At 47.6% G+C, this 22,489-nt stretch overlaps 1 protein-coding gene and 9 non-coding genes across 10 annotated transcripts; all 10 read right to left on the bottom strand.

Moving 5' to 3' along the window:
* Positions 1-8,181: 8,181 nt before the first annotated feature.
* Trnap-agg (transfer RNA proline (anticodon AGG)) lies at positions 8,182-8,253 on the bottom strand. Its single transcript has one exon. It is a non-coding gene; the product is annotated as a tRNA-Pro (tRNA).
* Positions 8,254-16,191: 7,938 nt separating this feature from the next.
* Positions 16,192-16,263, bottom strand: Trnap-agg (transfer RNA proline (anticodon AGG)). Its single transcript has one exon. It is a non-coding gene; the product is annotated as a tRNA-Pro (tRNA).
* Positions 16,264-16,392: 129 nt separating this feature from the next.
* Positions 16,393-16,464, bottom strand: Trnap-agg (transfer RNA proline (anticodon AGG)). The gene has a single exon. It is a non-coding gene; the product is annotated as a tRNA-Pro (tRNA).
* Positions 16,465-16,592: 128 nt separating this feature from the next.
* On the bottom strand, positions 16,593-16,664 carry Trnap-agg (transfer RNA proline (anticodon AGG)). Its single transcript has one exon. It is a non-coding gene; the product is annotated as a tRNA-Pro (tRNA).
* A 129-nt stretch (positions 16,665-16,793) lies between these two features.
* Positions 16,794-16,865, bottom strand: Trnap-agg (transfer RNA proline (anticodon AGG)). The gene has a single exon. It is a non-coding gene; the product is annotated as a tRNA-Pro (tRNA).
* A 128-nt stretch (positions 16,866-16,993) lies between these two features.
* On the bottom strand, positions 16,994-17,065 carry Trnap-agg (transfer RNA proline (anticodon AGG)). Its single transcript has one exon. It is a non-coding gene; the product is annotated as a tRNA-Pro (tRNA).
* Positions 17,066-17,194: 129 nt separating this feature from the next.
* Positions 17,195-17,266, bottom strand: Trnap-agg (transfer RNA proline (anticodon AGG)). The gene has a single exon. It is a non-coding gene; the product is annotated as a tRNA-Pro (tRNA).
* A 129-nt stretch (positions 17,267-17,395) lies between these two features.
* Trnap-agg (transfer RNA proline (anticodon AGG)) lies at positions 17,396-17,467 on the bottom strand. Its single transcript has one exon. It is a non-coding gene; the product is annotated as a tRNA-Pro (tRNA).
* A 129-nt stretch (positions 17,468-17,596) lies between these two features.
* Trnap-agg (transfer RNA proline (anticodon AGG)) lies at positions 17,597-17,668 on the bottom strand. Its single transcript has one exon. It is a non-coding gene; the product is annotated as a tRNA-Pro (tRNA).
* Positions 17,669-17,785: 117 nt separating this feature from the next.
* On the bottom strand, positions 17,786-21,784 carry LOC119395860 (uncharacterized). Its single transcript, XM_049417542.1, has 2 exons — positions 21,650-21,784; positions 17,786-18,891 (listed from the first exon to the last, which is right to left on the bottom strand). Exons 1-2 carry the CDS (start codon positions 21,782-21,784, stop codon positions 17,797-17,799), a joined length of 1,230 nt encoding a protein of 409 aa, XP_049273499.1. The 3' UTR covers positions 17,786-17,796.
* Between the last annotated feature and the right edge of the window lie 705 nt (positions 21,785-22,489).

Here is a 22,489-nt window from a genome sequence, read left to right as displayed (position 1 = left end):
GTGCATAAGCGCCCTGTTAATGCGATTTTGAAATGGGAGATTTTTCCGGTTTTAGTTAGGTCATGTTGCGGAGGGCAAAATGGGGAATTCGAAACAGAAAAAAAATGAAATAGTCCGATCTTACGTTACAGCGACGACGGCCGCAATTTGACGGGGCCTTCTGGGGTATTTGAGTGAAATTAATGGAACAACTTTCATGCTACTCGTTCTTGTATGTCGGTAGTATATGAATCTGTACTATACTGACCTCAGGCCGATAATAACTGCATCGATGTCGAACTTTGCTTTCGTTTTCTTTTTAAATTTGCCTACTTCCCATCTTCAGATGTCACAAACCCGTCTACCGTGTCAGCTTCGAAAGGCAGCTTTCTTTACTGCCCTTCAGGCGTCATACAAGCATGATGATAACAGCGTCGCACTTCATCGCGTATTCGCCGCTAGCCCTGTCTCACACGACGTTGCCTGAACGTGTAATGATCGTGGAATGTTTATCAGCAAAACAATGGACGTACTCTTATCACGGAATGCAGCAGAAAGGGCGGGTAGCTGCGATACCTCCGGCCCTCCCAGCTGCGTGAGACAAATATCACGTGTTTTCTGGCGCGAAGCGGAATATCTTTTTTTTTCCCCAGAAATTTCAACCAGTCTTGAAGCTGGATATACAATTAGCAAGGCGCCATTGACCGCAAAGGTGGTCAATGGCGAAAATCACTGTCAAGATTTCACAATCACCGAATTCACAATCAAGATTTGTGAATTCGGTTCTTGATTGGAAAACAGGGCTTACATCTTCCGTTACCTGTGCAGCGACAGGTCCCAATTATCGCTTTAAAGGGAAGCTGAAGCACTTTGGAAAAAAAAAGACTTTGGAGCGTGTAAGGACAGTTTGATTCCTGCTGAATTCGAAAGGCGATGTGGTAGTTGTCAAAAGGGAACGCAAATAGCACTTCTTGGCAAAAAAGAAAGGCTATGGCCGTGGAGCTTTTTGAGATGCTGAGCGAAGGCGGTGACGTCCTTCTCGGTATGCTGCGTTACCTGCAACAGCAGCACTGCTGAAGCGTGGCCTCCTGGATTAGCTCCGGCAACGGCACGGCACGAGTTAATCACGGAGGCCACGGTTGAAGAAACGAGAGACGCTTGTTCACGTAGCGCTCGGCTGTTTGTCGTTATTCTAGATATCGTAATCCAGCTGCAGAACTTTCCGCTTCGCTAAACCTTCGTCACATAAACAGCGCTCTGGCAGTTCGGATCAGCGAGCGGCGGGAGCCTTTCGTCGGAGTGCACGGCTCCGCCAAAGGAACCGAAGATGACGTAGTTTTCCACGCCCACACTTTCAGCGCGCTCGCGTGGGCGGAGGAAGAGAAACTTTTCTTTCGCGTATTCTAAAGCTCCTGCTGCAACAACCGCGGAAAAAATTACGACATCGTCGATAATAATGTAGGTCCTTGCTAACCACGAGGTTTTATCATTTAACTTAGTCTGAAGCACCTCCACCTTTCCGTGTACAATGTATTCAGCAGTAAATAATGATGGAGCTACAGCGCGATTCCTGTTTCATTCACAGAAGAATCAGTGTGTTCGCTGCCTGGAACGGCTGCTTTCTAAGCAAACGCTCTCTTCCACGGACTATACACTTCTATGTGTGTGGATCCGCAGAAAAAAAAAAGAAAAAAGAAAGCATGAGCACGAGTAGTGGGAAGCTTTCATGTTCTCAGAGTTTCCTTTCATCCCAAAGCTGGCAGTCGGAACAGAAGATGCATTGTAGCAATTCAACAGCATTTAGTTTACATACAGCCTTAGCCGGGCAAATATAGGTTTTGTTTGCATAAAGCAAGGCTGCTGAATCGAAAAACATCTTTTTGAAGTAATCTGCGGACGGAATTATTGTATTTTAAGAATGCTCTTCCTTTTTACATGAGACGACAAGCTTCAGGACCCAGGTGGTGGTGGTGGTGGTGGTGGTGGTGGTGCTGACGTTGCAGCAGGCGGGGTTAGCTTGGCCTGCATGGCCGGCAATTGCTCCGCCTGAGCATCTCCTGAATTGTAGGGGTATGTCACCAAGTGTTGAACAGCCCAGTGTCTCGCAGGAGGACCAGCAAAATTCGTTGCACGCTCCTCCTCGTTGCCGCGGGCCCTTCAGGAAAAATGACATCTTCAAATGCCCGGTGCCTATGACAACCTTTTTGCAAGGTGCGGACCATCGCTGCTCTTTCCACATCAAACTGCGGGCAAAGCCAAATAAAATGTTCAATGTCCCCGATGTCACCGCAGAAGGCACCGCAGATGTCACCGCAGAAGGCACTTCAAAAGTCTTGAATGACCAAGCCGGGGTGTATGCGGAGCCGGTTCTTATGCGGTACAACAGCGTCGCTTGTTCACGAGAAAATCCGTTGATTACACATGCTTGGTCTGGAAACTTGTAGATGTTAAGTAAACATTTCTCGCTATCCCCTCCCAAAAACCTTTCTCGTTATGCGCCTGGCGTACGTTTTCTCAAAATAAGAATGGTGTTTGCGACAAAAAAAAGTAATTTACTATGACTGATTACTTGCTCCCCATCTCGCTATCAGCGCCCTTAAAAAGAAAAAGAAAAAAATACAGGGTCCCTTATACATTCGTCTAAGATGACTCGAAAGCGAAAGTCATCTTATTTTAGGGGCGAAGCTCCTTATAGCATCACCTGGTCGGTCGTCGCTCCATCCGGCGTGCCCCCGCCGTCGCGTCTCCCGTATCATTCAATAGATGGCGCTGTCCCATAGAGATGCATGCAAACTGCAGTTCGGTGACGATATACTAGATGGCGCTGTGCCACATGGGTGCAAAAAAAAAGAAGAAAAAAGAAAAAAAAAGCAGCGGCACCCTGCACGCTAGATGGCGTGCAGTAATCAACACGGCGTATCGCTTTGATTACTGTTGGGCGAAAGCGCTGAACTTTTCACGGTGCAACCATGGTTGCTTCAGGAGCTTCTCCCAAGCTCTTGATCATTCACCCGTGGATATGCTGTAATTTTTTCTTTCGGTCGATGCATTGATCCTACAATATGCATTGATCCTGCAAAATGCATCGATGAATTGACTGAATATGCATTGATCATCAATATTGGCACGCGTGCTTTATCTCCTTCACTGTGACCGAGTTTCAAAGTTACCTGGCTTTAACTTCTGCACTTGTTATCTCTAGGTGCAAGCTGCGCCTGATTGCAACGGAATTACCGGATATATACATCTCGAATGTTATCGGTTTTTCTGATGAGATTGCTTGCTCGAGGTGAATGACGGAGTACAATTTCCAATAAGTGGAATCACCAGCTATTGCGTTATAATCTGTCATGACTAATATAGGTATAGATGAAGCATTAGATGCGCAGGTCAGATTTTAGCGACTGTGCTCGCAGCTATTATTGCGCAAGTCAGACTGTGCTGGCAGCTATCATTGAACTGGTAATGTTAATATCTTTGCTGGGCACAAGCTAGCTTAATGAAGATTTAATATGAAGATTTAAATCCTTATTTGACGCATTGGTCGCCCAAGTCGTCACGGTCACAACGATGCGACAATATATTGAAATGGTCCACGCAATTACCAATTTTCAGTTGCCGCATGAAGTCGAGAGGCAGAACTTTTGGAACAATACCTTCGTGGGATAATCATGGATGCCTCAAGAGACTAGGATGAGGTTGGGGGGAGGGTGAACGTTGGGAGTTCCTGCACACTCAGCCATCTGCCAGGGGGAGCCTCTGCACCTTGTCGACAGCTTTGGTCCGAGTTTCGGCGTCGCATGTTTCTGAAGTAGCCTTATCGCATCGGAACTATTTTGGTATGAACTTCTGCGTAATTATTCGGGACAAGGTGAGTGGTGTCATTGCATGGAAGCAAAATATAAAATTAATGAAGTAGTTGTATTGCGAGTTGTAGTGTGCGCATGGCATCTGCACAAAATTTAGTGTATCTTGCTTCACGATTGTAGTGCATCGAGCGTCCTTGACCTCACGTTCATGTCTATACTCGGTGTTTAGAGCGTGTCTGTTATAACCGAACAGCATAGCGACTGTTCTATAATTTTGACACCAGTGAATTTCATGAAAAACGAACCTTTCGTATATCAACAGCTGTACGAAAGAGTGCTTAGGCGTCTGTTTCCTTCTATATGTTTGTGGCTCAAGGCTCTGCGCTAAACACTGCAAGAATGTTTTACTAAAGAGGCCATATATTGAAGCTTGCTAAATGCATACAAATTAACATTCGTTTCTCAGTAACACCTAATTACCTGCTGCAATGCCTGTGGTCACGTTGCTTCATTTAGCAGTACCGCGCTTGCTTGCTGCGGTTGTATAGTCAGTTTCAAGCGGGTGCAAAATAAAACATGCACAATCGTTATTGTTGTTATGAGTATCACCGCGTCGCTGACAACTCTGGCTCATTGTTTATATGACCACCATTGATATCTATTTAGTAGAAGTCCGTTAAGCTCAGTTCCCCTTGGCCCGAACTTTCGGCGTGGCATGTTTCTGAGGTGGGTTACCTCGTTTTCCGTTGGCTTCCATTTTGACCATGATTAGTGTTAGCTCCATTGAACCGGTCGCCCTTATGACGCGAATAAAATAAGGAGGTTTTAGTTTCATGACGTTGACTTCGAACGAAGCTTCGGAATTAATCTCTTCTGTGACTAAGATATTACTTCGTTTTGCAGTCCAGAGGATTTCTAAAACTCAACACCGGCACCATAGGTCAAAAGAATCTAGTGGTTTTCTTAAATATTCTTGCAAGGTACGACTCCAACCCATTCAACACTGTCGGAAAAGCCAGGGCGATAACAAGGAGAATTTCAGTTTTGAGGCTAACATCTTTGTATTCTAATTTTTTTTTCGTAGAGCTGCCATCTCTGTATATTCCAAATATATATGAAGTCATAATGATCTAGAACCTCTGACACGTCGTTGTTTCTCAGAACCATCTGTTTTATTGCATCTCATAACTTTAGTCTATTTATGCTTAGAAAGGGACCAATCTTCTGGCTTTCATCAAGGGTTTCAAGTTCTTTACGCATCCTACTACTAATGTAGTGTCATGTAAATATCATAAGTTTCTGGCATCTTTCCCCTTATATATTCTTTATAAATCGCTATACGTACAAGTATAGTGGAATAAACGCATTTCCGAAATACCGTTGCACAACATGTGAACTACTGTACAAAGGCGAAGAGCTCTTTCTGGGAAAAGTGGGACTTTATGCATGTATCCTTATAAGTGGAGAAGTGGCTGTTAGAATACGCAGTGGTCAATTTTTAAGAAAAAAAAGTTACAGCTTCGCCGCAAGGGGGATCCAATGAATGCGATAGCAACAAATTGGAATGTCACGTGAAGAACGGCAAGCAACTCGAAACTTGCAGCGCACTCGTCAAGCACAAAGGTTACGTGAAGAACGTAGACAGGATGAAGGCGAACTAACAACTGTCACAGTTGTTACTTCTTTGTGTTTGAGCAGCACCCTGCAAGTGCCGATTATACAGAACCAACTGCCCCGACTTTGCTTCTTCTAGCTAGCAGCTCACTACTGTCGTAAACGCGGCCGCTGCTGCGAACGATGTGACCTTCGTGCGCTCTGGAACTTCAACGCAAACTTTGCGGTGAAAGAACAAGACCTACAAGCCACCCCCCTGACGAGATAAGCGCGCGCGCACGGGCGACCACGCCCTGTAGGGTGGTACAGGTAGGAGGCGCGCGCGTCGCAACTTCGGTGAAAATCGAGCTGGGCGATAACCCTTAAAGCGCGCCCTTTGCGCCGTCTCGCTGGTGATGAAGAAAGAACGCTGAAGCGCCTCCGAGCTCAGCGTACAATCAGCGGCAAATGGCGTATATAAATAGCTCGTCGTTGTAAGGGGAAGGAAGTATGCCCCGTGGCTGAGTCGTCTAACGCCGCGCGATGCGGAGTGAGGGGTCACCCGTTCGAATCCCCGATCGCGTGTTTTGGAAAATACTTTTTCTGAATTATTTTCTGTGTGGTTTATATATATATATATATATATATATATATATATATATATATATATATATACACACATACATACACTGAGATGCATATATGGGCCATTACGGCGACGGCACAAATCAGTTGAGTGCGTCCATGTAATTTCTATCGCAATAAAAATGTGACAGGGTTACACAGACAGGACCGATCTGACGGTTCTTCGGTGCGTGAGCATGTCTCCATTAGAACGAGCGGAATAATCTTCGCGCTACTCACGAGGGAGCTATACTGACAACGAAACCATAACAGATGCCTCTGTAATCAATGCGTTTCACTTTTTACTTGCCGACATTCATTCCTCGAGATCCCCTAACGTGTCCATGATGTCAACTTCGACGGCTGGACTCTTTGGTTTTCCCGTCCACTTTTTCTGTGGACGGGAGTGTTTCTGTGTGCGTGATCCTGAGAGTATTTGCCAACGCCAAAAATACCCAATACAGAAAAATACCCAATAAAATGGACGGGAAAACGATCGCCGCTGTAGCTCAACTGGTGGAGCATCCTACGCGTCATCTCAAGGTTGTAGGTTCGCTGCCTACCGTGGGTAAGTTGCTCTTTCATTCACTTTAATTCCTTTCCAGTTATGCCAATATTACTACATTTCAGTTGAAAACTACAAATAATGCCCCCCTATGCCTCTCTTGGCTTATTGTCTATTGGTTTAATTAAGTTTTATCTGATAACAAAGAAGCGAACCCTTGACCCAAAGAAGCGAGCCCTTGACCCATTCCCTATTTCTACCACATATGCTGTCTAATATTCCACTAGCATGTTATTACTTTAGAGTCGGATGTGCCTTTAATGCAGTACTGCAGTCGATACAACCAGGTTACATTAACATGTTAGCCGAAGCGAGGAGGCTTGCCGGTCGCTTTTGATTACACTGGTGCGTAAAATGGAAGGGCTCATTGTTTCAGATGTGTGTCTCTAGATTTTTTAAAAACTTTTTTCTTGCGTGTATAAGCTTGCGACATGAACAGTAGCCCACTACTAGCTTTTCTGCCTGATATCCGCGCTGTTCTCCTGTAGGCAGTGTAAACTAACATTAGCCGCATTGAGCGGTTATGTCGGAGTTGAAATGGAACTGAACCGTTGTCACTGCACCGGAACGAAAGGACCTTCCGTTGGGCACTCTTCGCAAATTTTGTATAGGGGGAGCCCGAAGACGCACTTTTCGGGCAATCATGTATTACAGCCATCGCGTGCTTTGCTATGTTTCTCGTGCGAGGGACAGTAACTCGAGCGCAGAAGTGAAAGCACGCGTACGCTAGCTTGTGTCGACGAAAGTGAATCTCTAGAAGACTGTATTTCCCAGAGTGTAGCACGGAGAGGCCATTCATTGCACGCCCCTCGCCCCGGTTACCCTTCACTCTAAGAAAAAAAGGTGTCCTTTGATTCTTTTTTTACTACACATGTGACTCCCACATGTATAACTCTCTTTAGAGAGTCACGTTGACTCTCTTTAGGGAAGTCGCGGGACGCACGACTTTCCAAGAGAGAGCTAGCGTGCCTCTTTAAAGACAGTTAAACATGCCACGACTTTCCTAAAGAGAGTCAACATGTCTCTGTAAAGAGAGTGTTAAGGTGTTTCTTTGACGGCACTCAGCGACAATACGCAATGGCGACGGTCACGGCAAAGCACGGAATCTCAGCGCGAGCGGCGTCCTTTCAGGAGACGCCTAAGAGGACGACCCACTAAGGCCCGTATTCACAAACGAAACTTATCCTGAACTTATGACCTCAGTAAGCGATCGGTGCTCAACGCGTTTCGCAGAGCAATCTTGTGCTTAAGCTGAAACATACCCCAAGACCAAGGAGCGAACGTATCGCAGGCAAAGCGGCAGGTTTAGTGATTCCTGATATCTAGGCAGACAGAAAATAGGATGAATGCAAAATAAAAGTTGGTAAGAATGGTCCGCATCCGCCACGACAGAGAAAAGAAATGCTGAAGGGCTCGTCCGGGATTTGAATCCGGGACTTGTCGCACCCTAAGCGAGAATCATACCCCTAGACCAACGACCCAACGTACCTCAGGCAAAGCGGCACGTTTACTCATTCCTGCTATCTTGGGAGAAAGAAAATAGGATGAATTCAAAATAAAAGTGAGAATGGATGGTACACATGTGGCCCGACAGATGAAAAAAAAGTTGAAGGGCTCGTCCGGGATTTGAACCCGGGACCTCTCGCACCCTAAGCGAGAATCATACCCCTAGACCAACGAGCCATTTTTTTATTGCCTGTCTTTGGTCCACATAAACAATGTACATATTTACAGATAATTGCACAACAAAATCAAAAACATCATCAAAACGACCGTTCAAATGTTGTGGCCGTGCATGTGTTTAAATCGGCGATAATAATTCGACGCGTGGCAACCACCCTGGGGTAAATTCCTGCAACTTTTGTTGCTCCACAAAATTCCTTACGCTTTCTTTGAAGTACTGGGTAGGCGCTCGTGCATCCACATCCACGTTCCTGACTGCCATGCTGGATTTCCAGGTGCTATGAAGATGCATTATCATGTCGAATGGGGTACCGTCGTCACTTTGTATTGGCAAATAGCGGATACCATGTGCATCAAGGGGAGAATCTTTATTGATTGTGCGCTGGAGCACATCCCAAAGAAAGACAGCATCCCAACAGTCCAGGAATACATGCTCAATTGTCTCCTCCTTTCTGTATATTATGCAATGCGGGCCCCAACGAACATAAAACACCTTTTCAGCCATCCATGATTTGACAGTCAGCGTACCGGTGTGTACTTAAAAAAAATTACACCACCTGCCGCTAAAGGGGACCATGAGCCGATGCGAAGCCGGAGCACTTGCACGATCGCGTTCCGTTGGCGTTCGTTGGGCATGCTACGACCTCGCGTCGTGGAACGCGAAGAGGGACGCTACGCGCGTCGTATCTCCCACCTAGCCTGGCCGTTAATTCTCACAGGGCGAGCGGGGAACGCGGTCGACAGGCGGGCGAGAGGGGGCAGCGTAGGAGAGGAGAGAGAAAGGGAGGGGACGCGCATGCGCTCGAGCTCATCGCGGCGTTGCGCAGGTGAGAATTTCGGCATGTCTAGCCCGCGTTTCAGAGTAAGAGTGGAAAGGGGGAGGGGAGAGGGGAAGTGGAGAGGGGTATGGGAGAGGAGAAGGGGAGACGGTGAGTGGAGAGAGGAAAGGGGAGAGGGGCAGAGGACAGGGGGAATGGTGAGGAGGAGTGGAGAGGAGGTGTATGGGGAGGGTATGCGCATGCGCAGTAAGGGTGGTCACGCCGCACACCACCACCACCACAGGATGGAGCTCCGCCTTAAAATACTTCGCATCTAAAAGAAATTTTTAACACCTGGCGGTATTAGCATCGCTTTGACGCGCTTTAGTACAGTGTGTCCATGGCCCACATTGTAAAGGGACAGATACAATAGCATTGGTAGAAATGCATCACATAGGTCCTTGTACAGTTTCTTACGTTTGACTTCACTCAAGTACTCAAGTGAAAACCGCACTGACAAAAACCTACAGGAAAGCACAACTTCACGAAGGAAACCATGAACACCACCGGGCACGCTGCCAGTTGAGACAACCATGTTAGGCAAGTGTTACCCCAGGCGAAGTTGACAGACAGTGCGAAGGAATGGATTGTTGACGTCCCGAAAAAAATAAAACCGATTGACTACCTGTCTGAAAAACAAATGCGACAAGCCCAGTCCTCCATTTTGCACTCGAATAAATAAATTGGTTCGACTTGATCTTTCCCAAGACGATGCCCACACGAACACTGCGAACACACGGTGAAATCTTTGGATGTTTACCCTTGAACAATGTAAGACTTGTAAGGTATACCAAATTTTACTCACTAAGAATATATTGCAAATTGTGGCTTTAGAAAACATAGACCAATTCCAGCCATTCCGCTTGTTTACTCTGTCCCGCACTTTATCCACTTGGCTCCTCCAGTACGAATCGCTGTCTTTGTAGCACTCGACGGGGGCACCCAAGTATTTCACGGGTGTGGTAACAAAACTCATGCTGGGAAAACTGTCTGGAGTTTCTGGTGAGTCACCGTACCAAAAGCCCGGGGCGTTTATCACAGTTTACCGCGCTTCCGCTCGCAGCACAGAAGCCTGTAACACATTTGACAGCCTGTGCTATGTTGTTTGAATCAGTGCAAAAAATGGCAATATCGTCCGCATAAGCCATCAGCCGGACTTCAACCTCATGCAGCTTAAACCCGCGAACACTGTCATTCTCTACGACACTCAAACAAAAAGACACTATGTACAAACAGAACAATAGTGGCGAGAGAGGGCAACTTTGACGGACCGAGCGCTTGACAGGGATGCGCTCCCCCACCGCCTTGTTAACGATTAGCCGCGTTGAGCAGTCTCGGTACGCCATGGCAACCCCCTCTAATTATTTTACCTAAATTCACATGTTCTAAAATGAACAGAAGAATTTCATGAGGCACCCTGTCGAAAGCCTTCTCCAGGTCGATTTGGAGCATTGCCACTCGTGCTCCAATAGCGTCGCAGCATTCGAGGATACTCCGTGCTGCGTGTATATTAGTGAAGATAGTTCGGCCTTTAATGCCGCACGTCTGGTGCGGCCCCGCGAGCTCCGTAATGACTGTTTGCAGCCTCTTAGCTAGGATTTTCATAAATATCTTATAACCTTCATTAGTGAGGCAGATTGGGCGGTAAGAAGTTACTCTGCGCAGGGCAACGGGGTCTTCCGATTTCGGTATTAGAACAGTGTGGGAAAAAGAAAAGGACGGAGGTAACACTTTCAGCTCGAATGCCTCATTGTATACGTCGGTTAGGACGGGTGATATTGCTAAATTGAAACATTTATAAAAGGCGGAAGTCAGACCATCAGGGCCAGGGGACTTCCCCGGATGCATACTTTCAATAGCACTTTTTACTTCCTGTTCTGAAATGGGTTCCTCCAATATTTCTTTCGTATTGTTGTCTAGCTTTGGCATCAGCGTTAAAAACTCTTTTTTAAAACGGTCGACGTCGACTGAGCAGGCGGCGAATAAGCTATTGAAGTGCTCAAAGAAAGCGCGCTCAATATCGTCTGCTGCATCGCTGACTTTACCATCGTGTTCAATTTCTGTTATCTGATTACGTCGCGCGTGCCACTTTTCTGAGCCCAACGCCCTTTTTGACGGTGCTTCTCCCATTACCAGTCTCTCGGCCCTTGCCCGCACCATAGCACCACGGTATCTTTCGATATCGAACTGTTCTATTTTGCGTTTCAATGCTCGAATATCGTCAATAAACATGCCGGGCATCCTACATTCTTCGCTGATCAATTTTTCCAGGTTTCTGCGCATCTGCTTTTCTTCTGCTCCTTTTTCTCTGCTTATAGCAGTCGAGCGCTCCAAAGCCTTCATTTTGACCGCCTGCTTGAAGTTCTCCCATTTTTCTCTGAACGTCTTCTTACCCACAAACTTCATTTCTTCAACTTCTGTCATTACTTCCGCCATAAACTTTTCATCGCTCAGGAGGTTCGAATTCAATTTCCATAGTTGCCACTCGAAGCCCCTTTTCCTTTCTTTCGTGCTAGCTACTAGAAAGCTCACCAAGCAGTGATCACTAAATGAAACGGCGCTAACACGGTATTCCTTGCAAAATGGCTACAAATCAAGGCTCACGTACAGTCAACCACAAAAGTTTGTGGACCACGCGAGCGCGTGGCCAAGAGCCTATTCGCGACATTTCCGCTACGTCAGCGGCAGGGCTGGGCAGAGATACTCGGCAAAGTATTCCGGAATACAGATATCGAAATACATGGAACAGAAGCCTAAAATACAGATACTGAGATACATTTGACTAGCGTAACGGGATATTTCGGAGATACTTTTGCAATATGACGAAAAAAGTATTCCGGAATACAGATACAGCAATACAGATACTAGAATACCTTTTTATTTCAAAGATGCTCCTACTCCGCTAAGACATTTAGAGGTGCAGCATAATGGTGTAACTAAAGTGGCAGTGCATTGAAACTTTTAGTTTATTTGTTTATTGCAGTACCCTCAGCGCCATTAAGACATCACAGAGGGGGGGGGGGGGGGGGGGCTTACAAAGTACAAAGTAGTAATAATGACATAATTACAGATATCAATCGCAATAAAAAAGTACACTATTTCACAGCAACAGTAACAAGCATTGGGCACCGAAATCGACATGCTTGGTGACAACTAAATGAGCTATGCTAGAAATAGCACAGTTTAAGCAAATCACTAATGAACAACAGTGAATTGAGAAAAAGTATACATTTACTTTGCACATAAGATCGGCTTTGCTGAGTAGGTTGCTGTGTGAGCTTCTGAAGCAGGCTGTCTTCTAGACAGCATCGATTCAACCTCAGCACAAGACTCGCGAAAGAAAAAAGTCTATCTAGCGGTGCAGACGGGCACAAATTCGTGTTACAGTGAATAAATACCACCTTCATAGCCGCATAGCCCTGGAGCGTGGCAACATCTCTTCTCGGGCCATCCAGATACTGAAACACTTCCTCCCTCACGTGGGTTGATCTGACCACTCAGAAGCCCAAGTCGGTCCCCATCTTCGGAATCCTCAGCCGTCTGGCCTGGTCGGCGCCGGGTCAGACGACTGAGGATTCCGATGCCCATATAGGCCGGTCATAATTACATACGCGCAATAGAGCCCAGTATGTCAAAACTGCACAATCCGAAAATTGGCTTCCTGAAATCACGTTCTTTGAGGTGAGAGAGTAACGTGTAATCTCTCCCAAGTCGCTCCTGCAAGCTCTCTAAACAGACGTGGAATCAGGGACAGCTGCTCAGAGCGCCCCATCAGAAACTACAGCAAGCACTCGACGCCTGGGCCGAAAGGGTCACTCTTCAACAAAGGTGTCACCACCACCAAAGCTACCAGCACCCATTTCAGTAAGCCGCAACAGGCGAAGTCTCCTCCGGCGGTGGGGGAGCCTGGTACCACAAAAGACCGTTTCACACTTGTGATCAATTAGGAACGCACCCTGACACGCTGGAGAGGTGCCTGAAAGCGCGACAAAGATATCCATCTTTTAGTCACTTCCGCCGCGACCATGGGAACTGCTTTTAGAAGTGCCACCGCTTTGAGAACTGAACGCACGCGAAGCATTGCAAAGCCTCTCTTCCAAGGCGGTATCCGCGTGGGGGGTCACGAAGTAATGGTTTGCCACCCGAAAAAAACTAGGCGAGCTGGACTGGCCTTGAGAGACATCGACTTTCGTCGGCAGAGGCCGACAACACTGCCTCAGCGATTCTGCCGTCTGCGGCGTCACGCGCTTTACCACATGGGCAATTCTGTGCTTGAGGGGAAACGATCGCCGCCCTTTCTGTCGGCGACCGGCGGCACGCCTTTGCTTGTATTGGCGCAAAACAAATAAAAAAAAAGCGTCGTACCTTCTTAGAAACACGCGTCAACTCATTTCCGACAAAAAGAATGTGTAACGAGATACCCGTGTCCTGCATTGTATCGCTATACAAGCGATACATCGTAAAAGTATTTCACTACTGAGATACAAATACATTTTTTAAATGTATCTCGATACAGAAATACAGATACTCAAAAGTATCTCTGAAATACTATCGCGATACTCTTGTATCGCGATACTGCCCAGCCCTGGTGAGCGGCGATCGACAGCAGCGCAGCGCTCGAGACGCATCCCTCCCCTAATCGGCGGCCTGTCTGTTTTCTGACTGCGCACAAATATTTTTCGCCTTTCATATCTCACGAGACGCTCTCTTTGGCAGGCGCGGTCAATCAGCATAACTGTTATCAGTCGCTATCTTTCTCACAAAGTGGTACCTACCCAACGGCATGCCGTTCGAGGCACGCCGTGATAGCTTCGATCCTGGTATGAAAGTAGAAGTGTGACGGTCATACTGCAGATAAGCGCTTTGCGTAAAACTGCGAACTAACAATGCGCTGCATGGCAGTAGAAAATTGAAAGGCCAGTCAATAACAATAAGACCCATTTCCGGCACAGCGCTGCGGTGGAAGGTAGATGGCGCGCCGCTAGGTGGCGCGGACAAGCAGTTTGGCACGCGCTCGCGTGGTCCGCAAACTTTTGTGGTTGACTGTACGTCCTATCTAGTCGGGCGTGGCTGGCTGCCTGAAAGTGGGTGTACTGTTTAGTCCTCCCACCACCGAGACATTCAGCCACATCCTCCAAGCCATGGTCACTTATTATATCGCTTAGTACAACGGTACTTGCATTCTTGTACTGTCGAGCGTTAGTTTTGTAATTGGTTGAAAGAACGCACTTGAAGTCACCAATAATGATAAGGGGCCGGTTACATTGGGTATACTGTTTTAGCTGTTCAAAAAATACGCGTTTTTTATCGGCAACAGTCGGTGCGTACAAACAAATTACACGCCATTCCAAAGACGAAAGGAAGAGATCACACACAAAGATCCGACCAGACGAATATGACGTTACGGCTTCTATTTTAGCACCCAGACTCTGTCGGACGAAGAGCACACAGGCGGAAAAAGTTCCTACGGCATGGCTAACTATAGCAGAGTACCGCGACAAGAATTGGCGCACCATGCCCCCAGTTTCCTCGTCACCATCGGCTTTAGTCTCCTGCACTGCCAGATTGTCAAGACCGAGGTCGCTCAGTCGGTACAGTTGACATTGCTTTCTCCTTGAGGCAAGACCACGCACATTTAAAGTGGCCACACGGATTGAATTGTCTATTTGCATTATTGTAAGGCTGTGAAAAACCCAGGGGCATGGCGCTTACCTCACAACTGCACTTCCTTCCTGAACGCCTTGCCCCAGTACAATCCCCACGATGGCAAAGGCGGCGTGTCCGCCGTGTTACGCTCCGTTGAAATGTTCGGCCGTGGTCGAAGGAGAGCCCGTCGCGCGGGAGTCGTATTGGCAGGTGGCTCGTCCGTCGCGGCCGCACTGGGCCCCTTCTCATTTTTCCCTGCGTCGTGGGGACGCTTCCCCGTCACACTGGCACTGTCGCTGTCAATCACAGTCATCGATTCTGGCTTGGATGGGATCTCGACGGTTCCGCCGGAAAAGGTGTTGCCGGTGCTGCTTGCATCAACCTTTTCACTCCTTCCTTCTACACCTTCGTGTAGAAAGAAGGAGGTAAGCCCGGCTTCGGGCTTACCTGGTGCTTCACGCAGGCCCTCTTCTTGTGAGCTTGACGACCCATCTTGGACAGCCGAGTTTGGGCTCACTCCTGCTGTTTCCTCTGAGTCTGCCTCGTCCATGACGTGCTCCACTACGTCGTTTGCCTGCGCTGGTCCGGTAACGCTGGTGTATGTCCTTGCGCAATCTGCGCCTTCGTGGCCGAAGCGGCGACAACGATTGCAGTGGGGTACTCGGAAGTCTCGACGTATGTGCCCAGTACTCTTGCACCGTAGGCACAACGGAGCACGGCCCGGGACAACAACACGAGTCAACTCTCCGGCAATCTTGCGCTGGTGCGGAATGTCATCGACCTTGACGTCGGAATGCAACTTTAACTCCACAGACCATGTCGTCGAGCCCTTTTCAGTGAGGCCTTGCGCTCTCCACTTCTCCCGCGTCACTTCTAATACTTTCCCGTAGGGATTCAAGGCCACACGCACGTCTTCATCGGTCACGCCGTGCAGCAACCAATGTAGCTTCAAGCGAACCTCGCGGTTATTTGGGTCGATGAGCAAACATGGGCGATCCTTTACCCTCACGTCGACGGCGGAGAGCAATTTCCGAGCAGCGTAAGCACTCGTCATTGTCACAGCCCACACGTGGTTCATTTGATACGCCCCCAACGCCAAAACGTCGGCGAGCGCTCCAAGCTTGGCCAAAGTGTCCCGGTAATCTTCGATGCGGTAGGGCCGGGCTCTGGAATCGCCATGCATGAAAACTGTGTTCGCGACGATGCGTCCGGAAGGCAGATTGGGCAGAATCACCTGATAATCCTCAAAACTAGGCACAAAAACCCTGCTACCCTCTCCGTCGGAGCCAAACATCGCGCAAACGTTTCACTCGAAAGCCGGAAGTGGAATCTGCTAGACCAACGAGCTAACGTATCTCAGACGAAGCGGCACGTTTACTCATTTCTGCTATCTTGTCATTCCGAAAATAGGATGCATGCAAAATAAGAGTGACAATGGATGGTTTACATGCGGCCAGAGAGAAAAAAAGCTGAAGGGCTCGTCCGGGATTTGAACACGGGACCTCTCGCACCCTAAGCGAGAATCATACCCCTAGACCAACGAGCCAACGTGCCGCAGACGAAGCGGCACGTTTACTCATTCCTGTTATCTTGGCATTCCGAAAATAGGATGAATGCAAAATAGGAGTGACAATGGATGGTCGACATCCGGCCAGAGAGAAAAAAAAAAGCTGAAGGGCTCGTCCGGGATTTGAACCCGGGACCTCTCGCACCCTAAGCGAGAATCATACCCCTAGACCAACGAGCCAACGTGCCGCAGACGAAGCGGCACGTTTACTCATTCCTGTTATCTTGGCATTCCGAAAATAGGATGATTGCAAAATAAGAGTGACAATGGATGGTCGACATCCGGCCAGAGAGAAAAAAAAAGCTGAAGGGCTCGTCCGGGATTTGAACCCGGGACCTCTCGCACCCTAAGCGAGAATCATACCCCTAGACCAACGAGCCAACGTGTCGCAGACGAAGCGGCACGTTTACTCGTTCCTGCTATCTTGTCATTCCGAAAATAGGATGAATGCAAAATAAGAGTGACAATGGATGGTCGACATCCGGCCAGAGAGAAAAAAAAAAGCTGAAGGGCTCGTCCGGGATTTGAACCCGGGACCTCTCGCACCCTAAGCGAGAATCATACCCCTAGACCAACGAGCCAACGTGTCGCAGACGAAGCGGCACGTTTACTCATTCCTGCTATCTTGTCATTCCGAAAATAGGATGAATGCAAAATAAGAGTGACAATGGATGGTCGACATCCGGCCAGAGAGAAAAAAAAAGCTGAAGGGCTCGTCCGGGATTTGAACCCGGGACCTCTCGCACCCTAAGCGAGAATCATACCCCTAGACCAACGAGCCAACGTGTCGCAGACGAAGCGGCACGTTTACTCGTTCCTGCTATCTTGTCATTCCGAAAATAGGATGATTGCAAAATAAGAGTGACAATGGATGGTCGACATCCGGCCAGAGAGAAAAAAAAAAGCTGAAGGGCTCGTCCGGGATTTGAACCCGGGACCTCTCGCACCCTAAGCGAGAATCATACCCCTAGACCAACGAGCCAACCTGCTGCAGACGAAGCGGCACGTTTACTCATTCCTGCTATCTTGTCATTCCGAAAATAGGATGATTGCAAAATAAGAGTGACAATGGATGGTCGACATCCGGCCAGAGAGAAAAAAAAAAGCTGAAGAGATCGTCCGGGATTTGAACCCGGGACCTCTCGCACCCTAAGCGAGAATCATACCCCTAGACCAACGAGCCAACCTGCCGCAGACGAAGCGGCACGTTTACTCATTTCTGTTATCTTGTCTTTCCGAAAATAGGATGATTGCAAAATAAGAGTGACAATGGATGGTCGACATCCGGCCAGAGAGAAAAAAAAAAGCTGAAGGGCTCGTCCGGGATTTGAACCTGGGACCTCTCGCACCCTAAGCGAGAATCATACCCCTAGACCAACGAGCCTTTTTTTTTTCTTTATTCAGAACGAGGTACATCGTGTACACACAAAAAAAAAAAACAGGTGTAGTTTGACAAGAAGTATTTAACAATGCATTAAAACCGCCAATCACACTTTGTTTGGCATAAATTGTTTAAAAGCGCTTTAGTGCTACAAGTTCATTCAGTACAGGGAGCCATTCCGGCTGTTCTTCTCGTTCATTGTATGCATCTCTTATGTAAGCTATACTTTCAATGAAGTATTCTCTGACAGAACGGGCATTCGCGTCAACATGCCGAAATGCCATGCATGATTTCCAAATAGCGTGCATACTTAACAGCATAAACATGTCGTACGGTATGCCACTGTCACTGTGAACCGGTAGGAAACGGATTCCATGGGGTGTCAAAGGTAAGTCTTTTTTTAAAGTTCGTTGTAGGATGTCCCAATGAAACGTAGCATCCAAACAGTCCAAAAAAATGTGATCGACACTCTCTGGTTTGCGGCATAGGAGACAATTAACAGACCAGGGAACAAATAAGCCCCTTTCCTGCAGCCATGGTTTTACGGGAAGTGTACCAGTGTGTAGCTGAAAGAAAAAGGTCTTTGCTGATGGCCGTACCACCATTATTTTAACCCTTTTAAGAACGTCTTTTCCCTGGCCTTTTTCATACATCGCACGATACATCGGCACAGGCAGCATTACATCAATAAGGTCTTTATATAATTGTCTTTTTGTCACCACACCAAGGTACTGTAAAGAAAAACGTACTTTTAGTATGTTAAAAGCCGAAACAGCTTCGTTGAGATAACCATGAATGCCGCTACGCCCAGCACAACAAGTGGATACAACAAATTCGGGTAGATAACAGCATAATCTAACTTGTAGCATAGTACGTAAGAAAGGATGGCTCTGATCTCGCAGAAACATAAACCTGGAAACAATCTGCCTTAGAAATAAGTGGGCTAATCCCAACCCACCGGCTTTCACTGACCGGAAAAGATTTGTACGGCTCGTGCGTTCCCACGTGGAGGCCCAAACAAAAGTGGCAAAAATTCTGTGTATCTTCTGTACATTTGAGCGGTTCATGCACAGCACCTGAAGTACATACCAAATTTTGGCTGCTAAGAATAAGTTGCAAACTGTTGACCTCGCGAATATTGATAGGTTTTTTCCTCCCCACTTGTTCGCTTTCTCCCTTAATTTTTCTGTCTCGTCGTTCCAGTATTCACTGGGATCATTATATTTCTACAGTGGCACACCGAGGTACTTCGTCGGCACGGAGCTCCACTTAACCTTTTCGAAAAATTCAGGCTTTTCGTCCCAGGTACCATGCCAAAAAGCTGCACTCTTATCCCAGTTTAAGGCACTGCCTGACCACTTGCAGTACTTGTCTGCTACACTGACTGCTTCACTAATACTCCCTCTGTCTTTACAAAAAACAGCGATGTCATCTGCGTAGGACAGTACTTTGACCTCAGCCGTCATTAACCTAAAACCATGTATCTTGTCGCTATTGATTATGCTCAAACAAAAGGGCTCCAAGCAGATAGCAAATAACAAGGGGGAAATCGGGCAACCCTGACGGGCACTCCTTGCAATTTGAAAGTTTGCAGTGACTTCCTTGTTAATTACGATGCTAGCAAAACAATTCCTATACGACATCTTCACCCCTTCTAAAACAACATCTCCTACATTTACATGTTTCAATATTGAAAAAAGTACATCATGCATAACACGGTCAAAAGCCTTTTCCAAGTCCAGTTGCAACATTGCTACTTGGCTGTCCCATGCATCGCAACACTCAAGTATGCTCCTCGCAGTGTGGATATTGGTTCCTATTGTTCGGCCCTTAATTCCGCATGTTTGGTGCGGTCCTACGATTAACCGTATTACGCTTTGCAGTCTCTTGGCGAGTACCTTCATAAAAACCTTATAATCAGTGTTAGTGAGGCTTATGGGACGATAAGCACTCACTGACAAGAGCTTCACTGGATCTTCACTTTTGGGTATGAGTACAATATGTGACCTTCGAAAGGACGGCGGCATTTCCTTTACCTCGTAAGCCTCCGCTACGAGGCGTAACAGGAGTTCCGACAGCTCATCTTTGAATGCTTTGTAAAAAGCTGTGCCTAGTCCATCCGGGCCGGGCGTTTTCCCTTCACTTAATTCATTAATGGCCCTTTCAATTTCCCCAACCGATATTGGCTCTTCAAGGCGTGCGGTGGTTTCCTTATCTAGTGTCGGCATTATTGACAAAAACTCGCTGTCCAAGGCTGCTTCTCTGTTACCGCTGCACCCAAGAAGTCCTTTATAATAATCCAAAAACGCGCTTTCTATCATCTGTTTGTCCGTGGTAGTCACTCCTCCGTATTTAATCTGTTTTATTTCTTTACGCGAGGCGTAGCGCTTTTCTTCGCTCAGCGAGCGTTTCGTCGGTGTTTCCCCCAGCCAAAGGTGTTCTGCGCGTGCGCGTATGACTGCTCCTCTGTATTTTTCAGTGTCCATTATCTCCAGCTGGTTCTTGACCTCTCTAATCTCTTTAGTTAAAGTGCCTGGTCGCGTGCTTTCGACTGACAACAAGGATTCTAGCTGACCTTGTAGTTGCTTTCTTTTTTCATTGTAGCGTAACATGGAAGACCTTTCAATTGCAGCAATTTTAACTTCTTCCTTGAACTGTTCCCATGCAGCGACCATTCGCCCCGACTCAGACGAGCGCACTTTTTCAATAAGTACTTTTACCTTACCCACAAAGATTTCATCACTAAGTAATTTATTGTTCAGTTTCCACAGTTTCCAAGAAAAGGTTGATCTTTTCTTCACTCCCAGAGAAAACATTACGGCACTGTGATCACTGAAAGCTACTGGTTTGTGCTCGTAACTGTTGCATAGCGGCACGAGTACATCTGATACGTATGCTCTATCTAAACGGGAATGGCAATCGCGCTGGAAATGCGTAAACCTAGCGCCACTTCCAATTTGCAATACGTTTCCTACATCTTCAAAACCCCCCTCTTGCATAAGCTCTGACAGCAACAAAGCACTTTGATCACGAACGGATAGTCTTTTGCTTCTATCTTCTCTGAAGCACACGCAATTAAAATCCCCCAGAATTATCACGTTTCTTTCAGATTTTAAATACCGTTCGACACTTGCAAAAAAGGATAACCGCTCAGTTATACTATTCGGTGCATATACGCAAATGATGCGCCATTTTTTACCAAAACCGTGAAAATCGCACAAAACGAGACGGCCGTCATCGCTAGCATGAACATACTCTTCAACAAATCCTAAAGAGTTCCGCAGAAAGAGAGCACACCCTCCAGAGGTGCCAACAGAATGACATATGCAAACATTATAGCGGGACCGAAAAGGTTCGACCATGCGGTCCGTTTGTTCTTGACTTTCGACCTTCGTTTCCTGTACCGCTATGATATCGAGGTCGTCCTCTAGGAAAAGACGACTAACCTGATATTGCTTTCGTTTAGATCGAAGTCCGCGCACATTTAAAGTTGCGATACGCAACGTAGTTATGGGCTGTGAAGGCCGCGGGCAAGATACGGACCGCATGGTTCTTACCTCGCCGATTGACACATCCCTGGCTTCCCCCGTTGAAGTTGTGGATAGGCACGTACAAGGCGGGTACTTCCCACACGCGTCACATAATGATGAAGCCATATTCGCTATGTCCTTGAGCGCCTATGGATTTAGGTCCCTCGTTGACTGTCTTCCCCCGTGGCTACGAGGGTGGCTTCGGCGGCGGACGTGTGCCCGCAGCGATGTTCGGCTTGGACCTCAAGCTGTGTCGCCTGAGCGTTGCCGCTTTCGTTGCCGGCTCACCTCCTGTTGTCCTCTCTGGTTCTGCGTCCTCGTTGCTGACATCTTCAAGCGTTCGCTTTGCGCTTGTCCCCGCTCTTGTGACGTCCATATCTTCAGGTTGTCCAGTCGACGACCCAATACCTTGCTCATTTTCGTTGTCGCTTTGGTCCCGCGGTATAGAGCTCACGCTGTTGGTCTGTTGACCCGTTTGTTCAGCCTGAGCCGCTTCGCTTCCTTCGTCCTTCGGGCCCTTAGAAAGGGGCGTGAATACGGGACCCCGATTTCTGCTTTCCGCTGCTTCTTCTGCATCAGCTTGGTCCATTATGTGCTCCGTGAGATGGTCGCCAGCCACAGGCCCGGCCACACTGGAGTATGTTTGGGCACACTCGCTGTCTTCGTGACCATAGCGTCTGCACCGACCACACCGGGGTATGCGACAGTCCCGGCGTATATGTCCCGTTCGTCGACATCGTAAGCAAAGCGGTGCTCGTCCTGGCACAACCAAAAGCGTTGTTATGCCGCCCACTCGGAGCTGGTGTGGTAGGTCTTCGACTGTCAAGCCCGCTTTTAATTGCAGGGTGACAGTCCTGGTCGAGGTTCCTTTATCGGCGATACCTTGGACGCGCCAACGTTCCTTTGATACTTCTGTCACTCTTCCATAGTTTGCGAGTGCGGTGCGCACATCTTCATCCGGTACATTATGCAGAAGCCAATAAAGCTTTAGCCGGACATCCTGCTTGTTCGGGTCGATAACGAGGCAGCGCCTTTCCTTTATCTTTACGTCACCAAGTGCTAGCATCTTTTTCGTGGCTTGCGCCGTACTGAAAGTCACGGCCCAGACGTGGTTCATCTGGAAAGCTCCTAAGGCGAGTACCTCAGGCAACATACCCAGACTAACCAAAGTGTCACGGACGTCTTCAACACGATACGGCCTTGCCTTGATATCTCCGTGTAGAAAAACAGTATTCATAACACACGCACCTGTAGGCAACTGCGGCAAAACAACTTCGTAACCCTGTTCATCTTC

This window comes from Rhipicephalus sanguineus, chromosome 1 (genome assembly GCF_013339695.2).
Source record: "Rhipicephalus sanguineus isolate Rsan-2018 chromosome 1, BIME_Rsan_1.4, whole genome shotgun sequence".
Classification (NCBI taxonomy): domain Eukaryota; kingdom Metazoa; phylum Arthropoda; class Arachnida; order Ixodida; family Ixodidae; genus Rhipicephalus; species Rhipicephalus sanguineus.
The sequence above is the reverse complement of the archived record's forward strand: the minus strand, read 5'-3'. Positions and strand labels throughout refer to the sequence as shown.

What these genes read in the sequence shown, in the direction of transcription:
- LOC119395860 (XM_049417542.1), bottom strand. Translation starts at nt 21,784, where the DNA reads ATGGACCAAGCTGATGCAGAAGAAGCAGCGGAAAGCAGAAATCGGGGT. An exon ending in CGGGTCAACAGACCAACAGC is followed by an intron (nt 18,892 to 21,649) that starts GTGAGCTCTATA and finishes GTGCCACTGTAG; the next exon opens with AAATATAATGATCCCAGTGA.